At 40.3% G+C, this 22,216-nt stretch overlaps 1 protein-coding gene across 3 annotated transcripts in view; it reads right to left on the bottom strand.

Moving 5' to 3' along the window:
• The window catches only part of LOC149028255 (exportin-4 protein), a 149,007-nt gene that overhangs the window by 52,979 nt on the left and 73,812 nt on the right, over positions 1 to 22,216 (bottom strand). For all 3 annotated transcript variants that reach the window (XM_089135523.1, XM_089135533.1, XM_089135540.1), the window contains 6 exons: positions 18,624 to 18,695; positions 7,022 to 7,093; positions 6,793 to 6,857; positions 6,562 to 6,664; positions 6,318 to 6,449; positions 6,086 to 6,229 (listed from right to left, as the gene is read on the bottom strand). In XM_089135523.1, coding sequence (XP_088991649.1) covers positions 6,086 to 6,229; positions 6,318 to 6,449; positions 6,562 to 6,664; positions 6,793 to 6,857; positions 7,022 to 7,093; positions 18,624 to 18,695 — 588 coding nt within the window. The remainder of the gene's footprint in view (positions 1 to 6,085; positions 6,230 to 6,317; positions 6,450 to 6,561; positions 6,665 to 6,792; positions 6,858 to 7,021; positions 7,094 to 18,623; positions 18,696 to 22,216) is intronic.

The following is a 22,216-nucleotide window of genomic DNA, read 5'->3' as shown; positions in this document are numbered from 1 at the left end:
TTACTGGTGTGGTATTTTCCCGATCCCTAAAGCCATCTCATCTGCAATGGAATCTCTCTTCTGTGCCTTTCTCTGGAAGGGCCAGGAATCCTCCCGATTCTTCGTCCCATAAGCTGGTCCAAGGTTTATCGGCCCAAATCTGAGGGAGGCCTAGGAATCCGTAGGATTCAAGAGGTTAACGCCGCTGCTTTGCTCAAACTCATTTGGAAAATCATCACCAAGGAAGATTCCATTTGGGTCAATTGGGTCCACTCATATTTTCTCAAATCCAACTCCTTTTGGACTGTCTCTATCCCCCCTAATCCTTCATGGTCTTGGAGAAAGCTCCTCCTTCTCCGTCCCCGTGCTCTTTCGGGCATCACCACCCACATCTCCTCTGGCTCCTCCACTTCTTTCTGGCAAGATCCGTGGCATCCGATGGGTATCCTCCTCTCTCTATTTCCCGCCCGCACAGTCTATGAATCCCGAATCCCCAAATCCACTTTGCTCTCGGAGTTTATCTCCAATGGTTCTTGGGTCCCTACCCCGCACTATAGTCTCACGCAAGTTTGGAATTCCCTCCCCCCTATTTACCCCCTCCCTCAAGATACCATTATCTGGTCCCCCACTTCCAAATCCTTTACTACGGCTTCGGCCTGGAACCTCCTTCGCTCCCCCTCCCCAGCCCCTCCATGGCCTCCTCTAGTATGGTTTAAAGGTCATATTCCCCGTCATTCCCTCACCCTCTGGAGAGCTTTAAACCTAGCCCTGCCAACACAGTCTTTCCTAATTTCCCGCCAAATCCCGGTGAACCCAAATTGTATCCATTGTTGGAATGGTATTGCGGACATTGAGCATTTGTTCTTTTCTTGCCCTTTATCTAGTGCCCTGTGGAGAAAAGCCCTTAGTTACATTTGGCCCCGTTCCCGTCGTTCATTTGGGTTTACACGTGACTAGTCTTGGATTCTGAGCAAATTCGCAGGTACCTCTATTTGCGATCGTATTGGTAAGCTAGTCTTTGGTGCCACAATCCATCATCTATGGTGGGAGCGTAATCTCAGGCGTTGGAACTCCAAATCCCGCTCTATTGATACCATTTGGAATGCTATTTATTTTGATGTTTCAGCTAGGATTCCATCCTCTCCCCTCCCCCCGGTTGTTGATTCCCCAAGGAACAGGCTCATTGTTGTGTCCTGGGGTCTCAACACCCAAACCTCCCCTTCCAGCTGATGTTTGCCCGTGATTTTTGTATTCTATTTTCGTCTCTTTAATAGATTATTTATTCATCCAAAAAAAAATGTTCCCATTGTGTTTTGGCCTTAAATTGGGCTGTACACAAAATACCAGTTGAAATAACCACCTAAAACCACCCAAAACCATCATCTGAAACATGGTACACCATCATACCATGTTTTGCCAGTAACTCGGAAGGTCGAAACAAAATTCCAAACCTTGCTTACCATTACTGTTTAGTCTCCCATGGTTCTAGATATTCAACTCTACTTGCAAATCTGGCAAATGCCAATCAACCTTAAACTTTACAAGAAACTGAATTCAGCCCCATTTGTTGCCCAGATGGCAGGTATAAGGTGTAAAGCTTCACCAGTGGACCATCTAGGAAAACTGAAAAGAGACTATGAAGTTCACACATGATTCATAAATATTCTACTGGACAAATTCTCCAATACGAGCCCCATCACGCATAATAACCCATAAGAGTTCATGCATTCACAAAATAATATCAAACTGTGGGCCTAATTGTCCTTCTAAAATTGGGCCTCTTCCCAACCCTTGTGGATCCTCAAAACAAAAAAAGAAAAAACTTCTCAAATCTCCTTCTAAAGCCCACGCACCTCCCAGCGGCCCTTTGAACCTGGCCATGACCAGCAGAACTGATACCCCTGTTTCCAGGCCCAAATCCCTCTCCACCCTAGCATCTAGCGCCAATACCCAGCCTGTTCCAAGTATATCCTTAAAACCATGCCCCCTTGGCCTTTGGTTCTCGTCTCAGCCCCTCTTCCACCATTTCCACCAGCCTTATTGCCCTTTACTCCTTACCCCCTCCAAACCAGACAGCCCTCTCCTCCCTCTGTGTTAGCACCTCCCTAAGCTTCACTGCCCTACATAAACCATTGTCCCCTTCATCCAACTCTTCCATTGACCCTGATATCTTTGAAACCCCGTCGCCTCTCAACTCCCCCCTGTGTGAGCAACCCTTACCCTTTCCCATTAACGAATATGATGCCCCCTACCCCCATTGTTTATAATGTTTGATTTCTTTATTTGGAATGTCAGGGGGCTCAATACCCTTGCAAAACAAGCGGATGTCAGAAACACCATAAAAAATGCTAAGGTCTCCCTTGTACCCTTCTTGAAACTCATGTCCAATTGGAAAATGCCCATTGAATTGATCGGTCTATTGCTCCCTCTTGTTCTTTCATCTCTAACTCTTCCCCTTCGTCCAATGGTCACATTTGAATCATTTGGGACCCCTCGAGACTTCAAATCTCCCCCCTCATGTCCTCCCCCCCCCCAGCTATTGCATCTTAGTATCCTAGATAATCTCTTTACTCCCTTTCTCCTCACTCTTATCTATGGTTTCAACCACACCGCCAATCGCATCCCCCCAGGAGGATATTAGAGCCATCTCTTCTTCCGTCCATGACCTACCCTAGGGTATTAGGGGAGATTTCAACATTGTTAGATTCTCCTATGAGCAAGTCGGTAGCTCTTCCCCAGATCCTATCGCGATGGAGGACTTCAATACCTGCATTGATGACTTGAACTTAGCGGACTTCCACTGGTTGGGTGGGCCACCCTCTCACTTGGCATAACCGTCGCTCCGGCTAGGAATGCCTCTAAGTTGGATCGCTTCCTAGCGAATCCTTCTTGGCTTTCCTTCCTTTCCTTTCTCCCATGCCTCCTTCTCTAATTCAAGTCTTTCCGATCACTCCCCCATTTTGTCCAACTCTTGCACCCCTCCTCCTTTGGTCCTAAGCCGTTTAAATTCTTTGACATGTGGACTTCTAACCCTTCTTTCACCCCTACTGTTCTCGAAGCTTGGTCCAAGTCGGTCCACTGCCACTTCCTCCCTCTTGTTGCTTTTGCTCGAAAGCTCCGCAACGCAAAGGAAGCCCTCCGTTCTTGGAATTCCTCCTTTTTCGGCAATATCAATTCTAGGGTTTCCTCGTGCCATTCTAATCTTCAGCTCACCAATCCCTTCTTCAAAATGATCCTTCCAACCCCATCCTTGTTGAAAATGAAAAATCTCTCTCCTCTGAGCTCTCTTCCCTCCTCTCCTTCGAAGAGAGTTTTCTCCATCAGAAAGCAAGAATCAAATGGCTTGACCTGAGAGACTCAAATTCGGCCTATTTCCACCGATCCCTCAAAGCCGAACAACTTCAATTCCATCCCCTCCCTCATCACAAACAATGGCACATGCATTTTTGATCCCGTTAGCATCAAAGCTGAGATCGTCTCCTTTTTCTCCCTCCCTTCTCTCTCCGCCCTTTCTTCCCCTCAATCTCATTAATAAAGTCATTGATCCTTCCTTTGTCCCCTCTCTTTGTGCTATCCCCTCCACGGAAGAAATCCTTTTTGCCATTTGGTCCCACAAGTCCAATAAAGCCCAAGGGTTTGCTAGCTTTAGTATAGAATTCTTCCTTGCCACTTGGGATTTAATTGAGCATTATCTTATCCATGCCATCCGCAGCTTTTCCAACTCTCCTCCATCAATCAAACTTTCCTCTGTCTTATCCCAAAGAAGCAAGGAGCCTCTTTCCTCTCTGATTTTTGTCCCATCTACCTCTGTAATCTCATCTATAAATTCATTTCCAAATCCTTGTGAATAGGCTCAAAATGGTTCTCCCATCCCTTGTGAGTCCGAATTAATCTGCCTTCATCTCGGGCCGTAGCATTGCGACAACATCCTCCTTTGTGCGGAGATTGTTCGTGGCTTTGATAGATCCTCACATTCCCCGGCCGCCCCTCCTTAAAGTTGATCTTCACAAAGCTTTTGATTTTGTTCACTGGGATTTCATTAACGATGTCCTCCTTTCCATGGGCTTCCCTCCCCCTTTCATCCGTTGGATTGAAGCCTGCACCTCCACCCCCCGATTCTCCGTCTTGGCCAATGGATCCTCGGAGGGATTCTTTCCCTCCCATGTTGGCACTCGCCAAGGCTGCCCCCATCTCCTTACCTCTTTTCTCTTGCTTTAGAGGTCCTCTCCCGTATCCTCCAATCCAAAACCGACCAACTCCTCATTTCCCCCATCCCTAAATGTAAGTTTTTAAACCTCACCCATCTTGCTTTTGCGGATAATCTTATGATCTTCTTTAAAGCGGATCACCTATCCATCTCCTCCATCCTTTAGGCCCTTTCGCTCTTTGAATCCCTCTCTAGTCTTAGGGTCAATCTCAGGAAATCTACTATCTTCCTCTCCTCCAGCTTGGGCTTCTCGCCTGGTGCCTTCCCGATGATCTATCTTGGCCTTCCGCTCATCCCTGGTAGGCTCACTCGCCATCACTACCTTCCAATGCATGACAATATCCGCAAGAAATTGCAGCTTTGGAAGGGTAAGCTTCTATCCTTTGCTGGCCGAGTGGTCCTCATCCGATCTATGCTCCAGTCCACCCATCTCTACTGGTGTGGTATCTTCTCCTTCCCCAAAGCCACCATCCATGCGATGGAATACTTATTCTGTGCCTTCCTCTGGAAAGGGCAAGAAGTCTCTCACTTCATCCACCCTGTCAGTTGGTCCTCCATATGCCGCCCCACATCTGAGGGAGGCCTAGGTATCCACCGAGTCTCTGATGTTAACTTGGCTTGCCTCCTCAAACTCATCTGGGAAATTGCCTCAAAGCATAATTCTATTTGGGTTAGATGGGTATATTCTTATGTTCTCTGGTTGGATTCCTTCTGAACTATTCTTATGCCCTCCAATCCTTCATGGGTTTGGAGGAAAATCCTCCTCCGCCCCCGAGCTATCTCTGCCATTTCTATCTCCATCTCTACTGGATCTTCCGCTTCCTTTTGGCTCGACCCGTGGCATATGATGGGCATTCTCTATAATCATTTTGGTTTCCACACTGTCTATGACACCCGTATCCCCAAAACCACCCCCTTATCAGCTTTCATCTCTAATGGGTCTTCGATCCCCTCACCCGTTCCCATGCTCACACAAGTTTGGGACTCCCTTACCCTCTCTCCATCTCCTCCCATGACATGACCATCTGACTTCCATCCCCCACCAAATCCTTTACCACCTCTTCGGCCCATAAGCCTAAACCTCCTTAGATCCCATAACCCTAAACCTCCTTGGCCCCCATTGGTTTGGTTCAAAGGCTTAATTCCCCGTCACTCCCTCACCCTCTGGAGAGCCCTCAACCAAGCTCTCCCCACCCAAGCATTCCTCTCTGTATGCCACATCCTTGTTAACCCCAATTGCATCCTCTACTGGTCCGCTTTGGAAAACCTTGAGCACCTCTTCTTTTCCTACCCCTTTTCCAAATCTATCTAGGAAGAAGCCCTCTCCTCCATTTGGCCCCGTTCAAGGCGTTCCTCTGGATTTGGTCGAGATTGGTCCTGAATTTTGAGAAACTTTTCTGGTTCCTCCATTTGCCATCGGATTGGTAAGCTTGTGTTATGTGCCTTAGTCCATCACCTTTTGTGGGAGCGCAATCTCCGGAGATGGACTTCCAAATCTCGCTATATAGATCAGATTTGGAATGCCATCTATTTTGACGTGTCCTCTAGATTGGTAGCTATTCCCCACCCCCTTGTTGATGATACCCCAAGGCACAGGCTTATTGTTGTCTCTTGGGGTCTTGGTTCTCTTTTTTGGTCTTCTGCTTAAAAACCTTGTATTCCTTCATTCTCTTTAATATATTTGTTTATTCATCCAATATATATATATATATATATCATACTGTAGGACATACATTGTACATTTCTTTCTTTCTTCCTTTATCAGCATTGCATGTCATCAGATGTTGATAAAAAATCTAAACTATTATTCTCTTATTTAAAAATTTAAGTGGAGCCAATGTCTATAACTAATAACATTCTCAACCAAAAAAAAAAACACTAGCAACATTGCTTCTCTACCTTGCCAATATTATGAGAAGAGTAGAGTTGAAGCAGCTGCATGCAGAAGGTAACAACAATGGTAGTATCTTTAGCCTCCAAGAAGACAACTTGCCCCTCCACCCAATCAATGACAAATTTGAGTAACAAGTAAACAACTGCAGACTGAACATAAAGCAGGGATCAGTGATAAAACTTTGGAACTCGGGCATGCATATCCAAATACGAGCACATGTATTGACTAACTTTATACCTCATGCTTGTAGATCTCCAGAAGAGTGAGAAGAGGGTTCATCACAGAGATACCCATCTCACATAATGCTTTTTGATTGCGAGGCTGAGAAGCCCTGGCAGCTCCTCGTAATCTCTCTAATAGACAGCTAATCTAAGTATTTACAAGATACCACAGGAGAAGGAGATGAGCCTTTTATCTTTAAACAAAGTAGAGCAGATGGATATGAAAGAGATTTTGCACTAGAGATATTTGAAAAGCTAACCAAAAAAATGGCATCTGGTTGTTGAGCAACAGCTCTAAAATTACAGTCGCCGGAGATATCTATAAGGTATGTTGTCATTTGACCCACGAGATCCCTCACATACCTATCAGAAAAATTCGTACTCAGTTAATAGACTACATAGTTGAATGGAGAATGCTGAAGTGAAAACTAATGGTTTTTTTTTTTTGGGGGGGGGGGGGGGGGGGAAGGAATCAACAGACACAGGCTTACTGATTGGACGCCTCTGAATTTCTGATGCCAACGGCAGAACGAACCAAGGTTTCAGCAAGCGACCGCTGAAAAGAAAACAATTACGAACTAAGTGTAGTTGATCGTTAAATAGTGTTAGAAGTTAATAACTGATAACTTCTAATGTATGAAATTGTAGATCAATTAACCATAAAGGTTCTCTTTGGCTAACAGCAATAGAAAGAAAACATAGAAGCATATTTAGTCTCACCTGATGAGTAGCAGCCAAGGAGAACAAATTTCTACCATTTGCAAAAGTATTTGCTAAGTCATGCCAAGAATCCTACACATGAAAAAGAAATCGCCATGAGTAACATTTATCAGGTATTACAGTGATGGATCCCAAACATTTCCTGGTAAATAATCAGGAAAGTATACACATTATTAAATAACAAATTAACAACATCCCAACTATTGGATTTGGCGACATGGCTCCTTTCAAAACAAACTAGGGCACATGAAAAATGAATAAATGTAAAAAGACAGTGACAAATGAAAGTGAGTGCGTAACAGGAACAACAATAGCCCAAGATAACAGGAAGATCTCAACTACATAGTGTCAACAATGTGGATATTTGCGCTCTAAAAGGCTCCATCTGAGGTCACACTTCATCACAAGGCATGAATTATGCATGTCATTCTTGAGAACCTCAGCTACGGTCATTTTAGGCCTGCACCTAGCACTTTTAGCTCCTTCAATCAGGATCAGACGATTACATGCTAGGGTGTGCCCAGGCCTATGCTGCAGATGGCCAAATCAACTCCAATCACACATAGAGCTTGTCACTGATTGACCCATGATTACTATAAGTAAAAGGGCATATCAAATTAAAGTGTTACAAGCATCATAACAAACAAAAAGCAAGTGGAGATGCCAACCAACCAAAGAAAAAAAACTCTACAGAGGCTACAGTTGCTGAAGATGTGAGTGATTCTGAGATGCTATTGGTGTCTGAAAATAGAATTAGATCACAAGATGAATGGATCCTTGATGCCGGGTGTTCCCACCATATGTGCTTTAACCGTGAGTGATTCTCTACTTGTGAACCTTTTCAAAGTGGAATTGTATTGATGCCTTGATGGGTAATAATTCTCCTTGTAATACAGTTGAGAAGGAAAATATTAGAATTTGGATGCATGGTGGCATTATCAGAACTCTAACTGATATCTAGCATGTTCCTAAGTTGAAGAGAAATCTCATCACTTTAGACACCTTTGATACAAATGGATTTAGATACACAACTAATGGTGTGGAGTCATGCAGGTTAATAAGGGTGCTCTCTTATTGAAGAAAAGAAAGAAGTTGGTGGTTTGCATATCTTGCAGCATACTACAATCACTGGATCTATTGCAGCAGCTTCATTAGTTTCTGATTCAGAAACTACAAAATAATGGCACATGAAACTAGGCCATATGAGTGAAAGAGGGATGGTTGCATTGAGTAGAAGGGGTCTATTAGGTGGTAAAACTATAAAAAAGATGGAGTTCTGTGAGCATTGTGTGTTTGGGAAGCAAAAGGGAGTTAGTTTTAGTATTGCCATTCATAGGACCAAAGGAACTCTGGACTACATTCATTCAAATTTGTAGGGGCCATCCAAAGTTCCTTCAAAGGGGATTGGGTGTCGGTATTTACTTACCTTTATCGATGATTATTCTAAGAAGGTTTAGGTCTACTTCTTAAAGCACATAAATGAAGTATTTGTTGCTTTCAAGTAATAGAAGACTTTGGTTGAGAAGTAGATTGGGAAGCAAATTAAAACATTGAGAACAAACAATGGCCTAGAATGTAGTGAAGGAGACTTCAACAAGTTTAGAAAAAATGAGCGAATTGCAACACACCATATAATTGTGAAGACACCTTAGTAGAATGGAGTTGCAGAGCATATGAACACAACCTTGTTAGAAAAGGCAAGGTGCATGTTATCAAATGTAGGACCTGGCAAGGAGTTTCGGGCGGAAGCAATAAATGCAACAACATGGTTGGTGAATAGATATCCCTACACAACTATTGGAGGCAAAATTCCGAAGAAGGTATGGTCAGGTGAACTTGTTGATTATAGTAATTTAAATTTTTTTTGATGACCTGCTTATGTACATGTGAATGATGGGAATTTAGAACCATTGGCTAAGAAGCGTATTTTCTTGGGTATGGATATGGAGTTAAGGGATTTAGGTTAGGGTATCCTGATCCAAATAAACCTAAATTTATTATCAGCAGAGTTGTAACTTTTGATGAGCTTACTATGTTAGAAGAAGAAGAAAAAAAAACCATCTTCACATTGATGAAAGTTAGAAAAATTTTGGGGAGAAGGTGGAGTTTGAAGTTGATGATCCATCTTCAAAGAAAACACAATCAACTTCAGCCACCCACTCTTACTGAAGAAGGTGCTTTAAGGAATCAAGAAGAAGAGGACTACAATATTGCCAGAAATAGGCCAAGGAGGAGCATTAGGCCACCACAAAAATATGGGCATGCTGAAATTGTTGCTTATGCATTGTCTGTTGCGAAAACAATTGAAATAGTGAGCCTGCAACATATTCAGAAGCTACATCTTCAGCTGATACTTCGAAGTGGTTGTTGGGCATGAATGAAGAGATTGAGCCATAAAAATCAAATATGGGAGCTAGTCAAACTGCCTAGAGGGGGAAAAATTTGTTGGTTGCAAATGGGTTTACAAGATGAAAAAATCTAACACAGGTGATGAAGATGCTGGATACAAGGCATAATTGGGTGCTGTAAATTTGAGAAAGAAGAAGGTGAAGAACGAGGGAGAAGAGAAGATGGAAGTGATGACTTTGCTGTGGAGGCTCAGATAGATCTCATGAGCACTCCTCAAAATAACTTCACTATTTATAGGCTAATTTATAAGTCTATTCTATATAGGAAACAAAGTAGAACCAAAATAGGTGACATCAACCAATTTTGATTGGAATAGAACATCTAATTACCACATATTTTTCCTATTGAGAGTTAGAACTTTCCTTTCCCCAATTGCCCTTCCTAACACTCCCCCTCAAGCTGGAGCATATATATTACTCATGCCTAGCTTGTCACAAATATAGGTAACCCTTGTACTCCCTAGAGCTTTGGTGAACAAATCTGCAAGTTGTTCTCCAATCCTCACATGCTTGGGGGATATTATGCCATGAAGTAACTTCTCACGAACAAAATGGCAATCAACTTCAATATGCTTGGTACATTCATGAAAGACTGGATTTATGCTATATGAACCATAGCTTGATTACCACACCATAGCTTCATTGGTGTGTCATCAATAATTCCTAATTCCTAGAGTAATTGTTTTATACATACCATCTCGCATGTTGCTTGTGTCATAGCACGATACTCAGATTCTGCACTTGATCTTGCTACCATAGTTTGTTTCTTACTCTTCGACAACACAAGATTTCCTCCAACAAATGTGCAATAGCTAGTAGTCAATCATCTTCTATCAATAGGTGATCTAGCCCAATCAACATCAGAGAATCCTTCAACATTTCTATGTCCAAGATTAGTGTAAAGAAGTTTGGTTCCTGGTGCTTTCTTAAGATACCACAGAATTCAAATAACTGCATCCTAGTGTTTTGTTTGTGGGGCAGACAAAAATTGACTCACAAGACTAATAGGAAAGGCAATGTTAGGTTGAGTCACAGTCAAATAATTCAATTTCCCAACAAGCCTTTTGTACTTCTCTGGATCATAAAGAATGGTTCCATCTTTAGGCATTAACTTAAAGTTAGTTTCCATGGGAGTGTCTAGGGGTTTTGATCCTAACATTCCTATTTCAGAGAGCAAACCCAATGCATACTGACAAGAAGATGCCCTTCGTTGATTAGGCAACTTCAACTCCTAGAAAATACTTTAACTTGCCCAAGTCTTTGGTCTGAAATTTCTCTTGTAAATCGGTCTTTAACCTATCAATTCCTGAAGTGTCATCTCCTGTAATGACAATATCATCAACATAACTACAAGAAAGAATACAGAGTTAAGAGTTTTTAAAGAATGAAGAGTGATCACTTTCACAGCAAGTCATCCCAAATTCTATTACAACAGTAGTGAATCATCCAAACCATGCTCGAGGTGACTGCTTCAAACCATATAATGATTTGGGGAGGCGACAAACCTTATTCTTCTCCCCCTGAGCAACAAACCATATTTTCTCTATTAAGGAAGGCATTGGTAGGTAGCAACAAGAGAGATTAAAATGCGGATGGAAGTAAGCTTGGCAATAGTGAAAAAGTATCTACGTAATCTATGCCATAACTTGAGCATAGCCCTTTGCAACGAGACGAGCTTTCAAGCGAGCTAAAGAACCATCAGGATTAACTTTCACAGTGAATATCCACCTACAACCAATAGCTGTCTTTCCTGAGGGTAAAGGCACAAGATTCCAAGTTTGATTGTCTTCAAAGGCTTGTAATTCTTCGTTCATTGCACCAACCCACCCAGTATTAGACAAGGCTTCAAGAACATTCTTAGGAATTGGATAAGTCTCTATAGTGGATGAGTAACTTTCCAACGAGCAATGGGAATTTCAAGGTCAGAGCTGGCAGGAATGTCCATTGGATCAGCAGATGAAGTGTGCAAAGAGGTAGAGACTATAGGTGTATAGGGGGAGCAGGTGGTTTCGGACGACGTGTGTATACTTTGGTGATGCCTGGTGGAGGAGGAGGTGAAGGAACTGTACCCTGTGGAAAAACAATTTGAATAATACATAGATCATCATTTAGGCCAGTTAAACTAACAAATTTAGTAGAAAAAGGAGTTGACTCAAAAAATGACACATCTGCAGTAACAAAATATCAACGTACGTCGAAAGAATAATAACAATATCCCTTTTGGGTTCAAAAGTAGCCCACAAACATACACTTAAGTGCAAGAGGATCAAGTTTAGAGATTCTAGGGAGATGATTACGAATGTAACACACAACCAAATACACGGGGGGGGGGGGGGGAGGTAAATAAGAGAGGTGAAGGAAATAACAAAGAATGATGAATGCCACCTTTTAATACAAATGAAGGTATCTTGTTAATAAGATAATAGGTAGTTGAAACTACAATAGCCCAAAAGGATTTAGGAACCTTCATCTCAAATAAGAGACAACGGGTGACCTCTAATAAGTGTATTTTTTCTTTCTGCAACCTCATTTTGTTGAGGAGTATCAACACAGGAGGATTAGTAAAGAATTCCATTAGAAGCCATAAATTTACAAAAGAGACCAGAGAAATATTCTTTAGCATTATCACTACGAAAAGTACGAATAGGAACACTAAATTGAGTACGAATTTCAATAACAAAATTGCAGAAAATGTCAAATAATTTTGAACGATTTTTCATTAAATAAAGCCAGGTGACTCTTGAAAAGTCATCCACAAATTTAACAAAGTATCTGTAACCTGAAGTAGAAGTAACAAGACATGGTCCCGACAAATCAAAATGAACTAAAGAGAAAGGGAGGTCTGATTTTTTATTTATACAAAGGGAAAAACTCACATAATGAAGTTTTCCAAACTAACAAGACTCACAGTTCCAACAAAAAAGAGAATGAAAACTTTTATTTACCAATTTTAGGTTTTCCAAAGAGGGATGCCCCAACCGACAATGTATTTAATGGGGGATGGATATATTGGAACAAGTAGTAGAGGATATCTCCTCGAATAGATACAACCCCCCTGACATACGGCCTTTACCAAGCATCTTCTTCAGCGTAAAATCCAGGAAAGAATTTCACCAAACATTTATTAGTGGAAGTAAATTTCTGAACAAATAATTAGTTAAAAAGGAAAATTACGTATGTAAAGAACTCAGGGTAGGGTAATAGATGGAGTGAGTTGAATTTTACCCATTCTTTTAACATTGATATGAGAACCATCAGCAAGTGTAACCAAAGAGGATGATGGAACAAAATAAGAAAATATACCTATAGCCTCGGTCATATGATCAGAAGCTCCTGAATCAATGATCCAAGGGCGAGACATGGTTGAAAGGCAAACGGTAGCATTACCTGTCTGAACAATGGTGGCAGTGTTGGGTGGCCTGAAACTAAGTGAAATGAATATAATCTTCCTCGGTCATCTTTATAGTCTTACCCTTAGGATGAACTTTAGTAGTTATAGAGGCTAATTCAGAAGTGGTGACTGCATTAGCCATGTGTGGGGGCTTCCCATGAAGCTTCCAACTATATCGTTGAATATGTCCTGGACGATCATAATGATAACAAGTCTTAACTTGTCCTATATTGTCAGTAGAGTTGTGTGAACCCGAATGTTTTCCAATATTATTTCCTCGAGTTTGTCCCATATTCTGTCCACGAGGGGTTTGTCCTCCAGAAGTGCTGCGGGAAATAGTTGCCAAAGCTGAATTTTCTGTACAGTTATTGGTACTCTCACTTGCAACACGAAGAACTCTTGCAAAGGTGTCAGCTAACGTGGGTACATGATCAATACCAAAAATTTGTGCTCTAACTCCCTCAACCTCCTTTCCAAGACCTCCTAAGAAACTCAGAACAGCTAATTGCTCTCTTTGATTTTGCATAATTTTGACATGAGAGGAGATAGGTAGAATAGATTTTAGTTCTTCATAAATTATTTTAAAATCTACAAAATACTGAGTAATATCTCTACCTTTCCTATCTACTCGATAAAATTCCTGGGACAATTCATAGATTCTAGCCAAATTATTTTGACCAAAATACAACACATTCAAATACTCCCATAATTCCTTCACAATTTGTGAGTAACCAAATCTGCAATATTGTCGGCCAAGAAAATAAACATCTGCCCAAGTATTCGAGCATCAACAATTGCCCAAGTATCATCATCTTTAGGTACAACCTTAGTCAAATGATCTATCTGTCCCTGTTTAGTAAGAAGAATTCTAACTATAGCCCTCTATTGGTGAAATTTGATACAACCTCCAATTTCTTCTCAGTTAAACGATGAGAGGATGAAATAGTATTTTTACTTGAAGTTTCTCCCATATCCAAACACAATTAAAACCAAATTAGATTTATTTCATAAATCAAATCCAGATTAGTTTCACAAAGCATAATCAGATTAATCCCAGAATCAAATTAATCCAATAATCAGATTAATTCCAATATTAGATTAATCCCAGAATCATAATTAATCCCATAAAAGAACCAGATATTGGACCACCTAAACCAATAGATCAAACCAAACCAGAAAACCAACTCAAAAATAGTTTCAAAACTAATCAAATTCCCAAAAACGTGATTCACGCAACCCTAAATAGATCGAGAGTGAGGAAGACTACGGTCACTCTTCCTCAGCCCCAAATCACAGAAAAGATTTCTCCATCAATCGTAGATTTATTGTACCTGGGAATGGCAAATTTTAGCACAAGTCTAACATCAATTGTGGCAACAATCTTGAGAAGAGGTCATCGCACAGCTCTCCCCTTGAAAAGGAAACTCAATCTGGGTATTCACTTGGATCGATCTTTCACAGAGACACCAAAATAGTGGCAACGTAAGGAGCTGCATCAATCTTCAAACAAAAACCACCAAAAAGTGCAGTATAAGGTGTTTCATCCCCTTTAATTTCTGGAAACAACTCTTAGACCAGGTACAATCTCTTTTCTTTCTATAGAATCAACTATTTGTACTAGTAACTCTTAGAATCGAAAGGAATAAGAGGACCTACACCTCTGATACCATGTAAATTTGAGAAAGAATAAGGTGAAGAACAAGGGAGAGGAGAAGATGGAAGTGATGACTTTGTTGTGGAGGCTCAGCTAGATCTCATGAGCACTCCTCAAAATAAGTTCATTATTTATAGGCTAATTTACAAGTCTATTCTATATAGGAAATAAAGTAGAACCAAAATAGAAGAGCATCAACCAATTTTGATTGGTATAGAACACCTAATTACAGCCTCATTTTCCTATCGAGAGTCAGCGCTCTCACTGAAACTTTCCTTTCCCAAATTGCCCTTCCTAACAGGTGCAAAAGGCTACATTAAGGTTCAAGGTGTTGACTTTAATTATGTGTTTTCACCTATTGTTATGCATAGTACAAATCATGTTTTGCTTTGTTTAGTTGCTATGCATAATTTGTAGTTAGAGCAACTTGATGTGAAAACTATATTCTTGCATGGTGAACTAGAAGAACATATTTATACACATCAACCGGATGGTTTTGTTGTAAATGGAAAGGAGGACCAGGTTTGCTTGTTGAAAAAGTCCTTACATTGTTTGAAGTAGTCTCCTAGATAGTGGTATAAGAGATTTGATTCTATTATGGCTACTTTGGGTTATAATAGGTGCAAGCAAGATACCGTGTCGGCGATATATCGCCGACACACGGCGAAAAATCGCTGTGTCGCTGGGGTGCGACACGACACACCCCAGCGACACGATATCTTCCATAAGTTGGCGATATATCACCGATAATCGGCGATATATCGCCGATAATCGACATTTCGAAGCATGACGAAGCGACCCTGTCGCACGCCGGAATCTGCAGGTTGAGGCTCCAAGCCGGAGAGGATTCCGAGAGAGTGAAGGGTGGATAAGTTGCTTCGGTGGAGCGCGATGGCGGTGGACTTGGAGGAGGTGCAGGCGGGGACTGGGAGGAGAAGCTGGTGGCAGACTCAATGGAGTTGCAGACTTGCAGGCGGGGACTGGGAGGAGGAGCTGGTGCTGCCGTGTTGGTGGAGGTGCAGGAGGAGGTCTGGGCGGCGGTGTTGGTGTTGGTGTTGGTGGAGGTGGCTTCGGTGCTTTGGATTTGCTTGCAAATTCCTCATGGTGAAAAGAATCGTGTTCTTGTTTTCAACATATTTGGTCCATCCAACAATGTCTGATGGCAGATTTAAATTTGTCAAGGCTTCAGTCTTTTCCAAAGTTGGGACAGGAGGATGATTGTAGAGGGTTTGCTTGCTCGGTGTTGTGCCTGGATCATTGGGGATGCTTCTCTCTGTCTTGGGCTGTTGTCCTCTCGTCTTTCCTTAATTTTCTCTTTTTTTTGTGCAAAGTCGAAACTCTAAGATTTCGAAAAATCGCTCGACCTTTCGGCGATTGTCGCCGTGTCGGTGGTGTCGCCAGCCACCAACACGGCGACTTCAGTCGGCATATCGAACATTGGGTGCAAGTATGGTTGTTAAGTACACTTTAGAAGACCTTTTGATGGTTTATTCATATATTTGCTCTCATATTTTGATGATATGTTGATTGTTGCTAAAGATATAAATGAGATCATCGGGTTGAAGCAATAGTTTAGCACTGAATTGAGATGAAAGACTTGGGGGCAACAAGAAAGATTCTTCGAATGGAAATCAAGAGGGATAGGAAGGCAGGGAAGCTATGGCTATCTCAACAAAAATACATAGAGAAGGTGTTAAGAGCGTTTTAGTATAAAAGATGCAAAATCTGTTAGTACTCCAATTGCATCTCACTTTAGACTTTCAGTTGCTCTATCACCTCAGTCAAATGAGGAGGTAAGTGATATGTCACGTGTTCCATACTTTAGTGCAGTTGGTTCCATCATGTATGCTACAGTTTGCACTCGACTTGACATTTCACATGTAGTAGTGTGGTGAGTAGATACTTATTATGTCTAAGAGAAACTCATAAGACAATTGAGGAAGAGAGGAGAGAGAACTGGAGAGGAGAAGAGAGAGAATAAGTGGAGCGGAGTGCAGAGAGAAGAGAGACAAGAGAGGACAGAGAGGAAGAACGTGGAGCGGAGTGGAGAGAGAAAGAGACAAGAGAGGAGAGAGAGGAAGAACGTGGAGAGGAGAGAGAAAAGAAAGAGGAAAGAGAAAATAAAAGGGAAACCCCCTATTGGCTCCACGTACTCGAAAATAGCCAATAATTGTTCGTAATACAGGAGAGAGGATAGACTTTTAAACTGATGCAAGATCGAGATACGAACATGGAATGTGAACAAATAAGTGATATCGACCAACCCATGTATGTTATAAGTGGGTGATTCCACTTACTAGACAGGTAGCATTCACATGTTAATATATAATTGATTTTATTTACTCACTTATACAATTTATGGAAACGCATGATATATTGTTATGTGAATGAAATAAAAATGCATGGGATCGGATGACAACTTAATGAATTGATTGAACTGCTTGAATTGGAATGCTGATAGTATTCTTGAGATGTTGAATCATCAATTTGAAATGATGCTTATGTTTGTTAAATTTAGAATTATCATGTTCCCATATTTAAATGATTGGATTGTATGAATTGCGCCTAGTCTTATTCGGATAAGGCTAAGTGATGATTGAAATGCGAGAGGTATATTAAAATGGACATGGTATAGTAATACAATATTGGAATTGAAAATAACAAGAGTAAGAGAAAAGGAAATAAAATGCTAATGGCTTCTATAAGTTTTGGTACTTAGTGTACTCAAATGGGAGGGTATGAAGCGGCTTCTGTGTGTCCTGGTACTTAGTGTACCCAAATAGGAGGGGCAAGAAGCAAGACTGAAAAATGAAAAAAAAGAGAGAAAATAATAATAATAATAAAATAAATAAAATATAATGGCTTATGTAAGTCCTAGTACTTGGTGTACACAAATGGGAGGGCATGAAGCAAGACTGAAAAGTGAAAAGAAAATAAAGGAAATAATAATAATAAAGAAAGAAATAAAATGTAATGGCTTCTATAAGTCCTGGTACTTAGTGTACCCAAATGGGAGGGCATGAAGCGGCTTATGTAAGTCCTGGTACTTAATGTACCCAAATGGAAGGGCATGAAGCGAGACTAAAACATGAAAAGAAATAAAATGTTAATGGCTTCTGTAAGTCCTGGTACTTAGTGTACCCAAATGGGAGGGCATGAAGCAAGACTAAAAAGTAGAAAGATATACAAGACTGATGATGGCCTCCTGTAGAGAACACCTGACATTGTGCCAAAAGACTGAAAAGAGAATCTTTTAATGAGAACCTCTAAGACTGAGACTGAGACTGATGTTGATGCCACTTGTGTGGTTTAGACCGATGGTGCCCTCTCTACAGGTAGCGCTTAGGTCTAGTTTAATAATGAAAAAGGAAGAGGAAAATGAAAAGAAGATTAGAATGCATAATGTTATATGACTTTGATGTGATAATTGATGCTTGATGAATTGCCTGACTTACTTACATGGTTGTCTATATTGCTTACTAGGCCGCAAAGCTCACTATTCTAAATGTTGACAGGTCCTCAGATACATGATAAGGGCAAGGAAGCTGCCACCTGACAATGCCTTTAAAGTTGAAGATGGAATTTTTTTTGCAATTGATGTTTGTTCAACTGAACTGTGGATGTATACATTCCTTTGAGACTCTATGTATTTAATAGATACTATTGAAAGGTCAAATGTAAACATAATAGGACTTTAGACTATATACATATATTTATGGAGTCAAACTGTCAAACAGGTCAAACAAATTGTATGTTTTTATTCTTGAAAATGTTTAATTTAGCATTTTGTTTTAGTGGTTATAAACAGGTTGATAATGAGAGGAACTATCACGTACCTAGTTGAATGTCAGTAATGTGGGCCCCACCAAGCCTGAGAAAACTGGGGTCGTCACATGTTGTGTTGTTAAATAGTCAAAAATAAAAAACAAAAATGATACCAACGACAGCCTAAATTAAAACTGGAGTTGCTGAACAAGACAAGCTAGGCCAAGAATTCCAAATATTATTAGCCATCCAACAGTATTTATGAGATACAAGGAATATAAGTAAAGGATGAGGCACGGTGTCCGCATGCCAATGCTACTGCTACAGCAGAAACACCAATATGATTTACAGAATTGTCAATTCAATTGAGAATATGAACCTTACCATTGTGACAAGATGAGCACAGATGTTATTTCTTCGAACAATTGTCGGAAGTAACTGACAACAAGTGAGTTCCTGCCAAAGAACACACAAACAACACTGAGATTCCTGAAACCAGTTCTTGATATACATTTAAATACTGTAATGTTGTCTCCTTATCATTCAAGAAAGGCAAAAATTTCCGATGTAGCAATTATCATCTAGAATTTCTCCTACACTCAGAACCATAACTGATGTTGGAATTTGAATAGACATTTTTGGTTCCATCCACTCAACCCTAAAGTGAGAGGTATACTTCCAAAAATATGATAGACATCCTTCTCCTTCTCCTGGAATATGCATCTATTTCCAACATATAAGGGAAGTGCAATAAATGGAGTAATATAGATCTGAATTGAACTAGGATTAGCTGGTATTTTCTTCTGTAAACCATACAAAGTACAACAGTCACAAGAAAAGCCTAAGTAAGCAAAAGTTGAGAAACAAATATTATTGCTCCCTTGCTAATGACAATAAAAAATGTTTCAGTGTCTGGACAATCATCAAGCTTTATAAAACTTTTAGGGAATTTCAAGGACACCACAAGATAATTTGGGAAAAGCATAGACACCCCAAAACTATGCCAAATTGGTAGATATTAGTTAGAAGAAATGACAAATATAGCCTTAGCTATATTATTCTATGTCATATTATGACAAATGGAGGAAGAAGAAGGAACTCAAGGAGGAAGAAAGAAGATGAAATTTAGGATTTTATTTTACAAAAGGCAAAACTGTAAAGTCACAAGAGATAAGGGCAATGTAGGAATTATAAAATTATCTAACCATGACTTAACAGGGTTTGCTGACGGGAGTACTATTGTGAAAACATTTTGGGGTGTCATTGCCAATTTGGCATAGTTTTGGTGTGTCTAAAGGTCAAATTAATTTCTTTTGAATGCAAAAAATGAATTTTAACTCCCAATTTTTGCAAGTTTTTCTATTGGCTTTCTTTGATTTTTTTTGGGGGCCGGGGGGCCCAAGGGAGGAGAATTATACATGGAAAAGACAGGTGGAGGGGGAATATACATTAAGAGGACAGGGAGAGAGGGGAAAACCCAAAAGCTTCAAGGCCAAGTGAGATGCTGGGAAGCAACAGGGAAACTTCTAGGCCCCATTAACAACAATAAGCCCATTCCTTAGGGAATCTACAAAAGGTTTTAAGAGAGGCCCAAAGTAGCTTGGGACTAAGATCATAGACAATGGATCTCCAAATCTGATCAAGAGAACGGAATTTGGTAATCCATATTCTGATAGTACATTCTAGCAACAAAAATTAGCATCCTTATGAATGTCAGATAAGTAGACAATAGAGACCCCAACAAGGTTAAATGGGATACCTAGACCTAGAATGTGCCAGGATCAAGCTAAAAAGAGATATAATCACCATTAGCAATCACCATGGAAATGGCTGAGAGAGTTTAAAAATAGTGGAGGAGGAGACTTGCAAACCACAGGGTAGAGTAACTATCCAAGAGTGGTCTAACATGAGAAGGTAGGGGTATTACGGTATTACCTAATTGATCCAAACAGAGTTCTGTCCAGAGAAGATTTTCCAGATTAACTTAAGGAGGCCAGTTATATTAGAGTCACAAATACGATGAATATCTAGGTCTCTTTTGGACTAGGGTCAGTAGATAGAATTCCAGAAGATTGGAGAAATTAGGAGGCTTGCTGCTCTTTTCCAAAGGCAACTACAGAAGAGGGATTATGTTGTTTATTCTACTGAAAATTTTGGGAGAATAAATTCTGGTCCTAAGCCTTTCAAGTTCTTCCAAACCTGGACCTCCAAGCCAGATTACCATGACGTAACAAGGAGAGGGTGGGAAGTACCAAATAATGGCAGGCTGAATCCTCTTCTTGGTTTTGCTGCCAGGCTGAGAAATGTTAAGAAGGAATTGTGTGTTCGCAAAGACTTATGCTGGAGATGTTCAACTTCTGAAGGAGACAGAGGTTGAATTGCACCACCCAAGCCCTTATTGACATAAACCATGATGATAGTTAGCTAGATAAAGAGAGGGAAGCGGAAAGGAAGCCATGGCAAGCACTTCAAGTAGAGGAGAATTTTCAACGAAAAATGCAGGGTCCAATGGCTCCAACTTGGCGATGGAAACTATTATTTTTTCCATAATGTGGTTGTAGACAGCAGAGGAATCACATTCTAGAGGATAAAAACGAGCAGAAAGTGTCATTTGTGGATCCTGAAGTAGTGGACGCAGCTGACTTTTTCCCTAAATTATTTGGAGCTGGTGTAGAGGATGTCTGCCTAATATACCTCTAAAAGGGGTTCTGTCGGATGGACAACAAAGCTTGCTAGAAGAGCCAATCTCCAAAATGAAATTCAGAAGGTTGTCTAGGGAATTCAGGATTCAAAGGCCCATGGGCTGGATGGGTTTGGTACTAGTTTCTATAAAGCTTCATGGAAGTTGGTTGGTGAGGAGGTCACTAAAGCTATTATTTGGTTCTTTGAGAAATCAATAATTCCTACCTCCATCAATGCTACCTTCTTTACACAAATACCAAAAGAAGGAGATGTGGTGACCTTTACAGCATAGTTGTGAAAGCGGCAAGCGACCAAAGCGATTGGGGCTCCATCTAGGCGAAGAGGTGACAAAGTGGCATTGAGGCGGCAATAAAACGACTAAAGCGGCTGGGTCAAAATTTTTAATACAACTACTTTTAAATACAATTACTTTTTATATGAAACTAAACAAACATTCAACAATATTATTCATACATAATTTAGTGAAATTATTTTACAAATTATTTTTAACATGACTTTTTCTTAAATATACATGAACAATATTCGAATTGGAATCATAATTGATGTATCAATTTTTTCCCTTTTTTTTACCAAACAGTGCCGACATGATAAATTCATAGATCTCATTATTCCGATTTCCAAGTCATTGTTTATTTAATCATTCATTCATTAATGATGTTGAGTATGGATCATGCTTGACATTCTGTTGCCAACAGGCACTTTGGGCCTCGGAGTTCATTTGCAAATTGGGCCTCGATTCCGAAATCACTCATTCATTTACATTTATATATAGCTTTCTAGAATAAATAATGATTTAAAAAAATAAGAAAAATAATATGTACAAATTACAAAATGTAAAAAACCCAGCTACTTTAGCATCTATGCAGCAAAGTGGTAGTGCCTAGGTGAAAAAGTGGCAAAAAATCAGCCAGTCAATTAAGAGGTCAAAAATTAAGCGGCTTAAAAACCGCTTTGCCGCCTAGGCTGATGCTTTGACAACAATTCTTTACAGACTATAGACCAATTGCTTTGTATAACTTGTTGCGCAAGGTTATGACAAAAGATAATTACTAATCGGTTCCAACAAGTAGTGGGAGATCTTGTTAGTGAGAACCAGTCAGCTCGCATAAAAGGTAGATCCATTTGAGATGATAATTTAGTTTGTCATGACATTGTTATTGAAAGTTTATGGCAGTTTTGGAAAGATGTGGTTCCCTACAATTTTTTTTGGTACGGGTGAAGGCGTGTATAAGCTCTCCGATGTTCTCTACCTTTCTTAATGGGAGTTTCATAGA

The sequence above is a fragment of the Hakea prostrata genome, chromosome 1 (genome assembly GCF_041222555.1).
Source record: "Hakea prostrata isolate BN-2017 chromosome 1, UWA_Hpros_2, whole genome shotgun sequence".
NCBI classification, from domain to species: domain Eukaryota; kingdom Viridiplantae; phylum Streptophyta; class Magnoliopsida; order Proteales; family Proteaceae; genus Hakea; species Hakea prostrata.
Note: the sequence above shows the minus strand (reverse complement) of the source record. Positions and strands in the feature narration are given on the sequence as shown.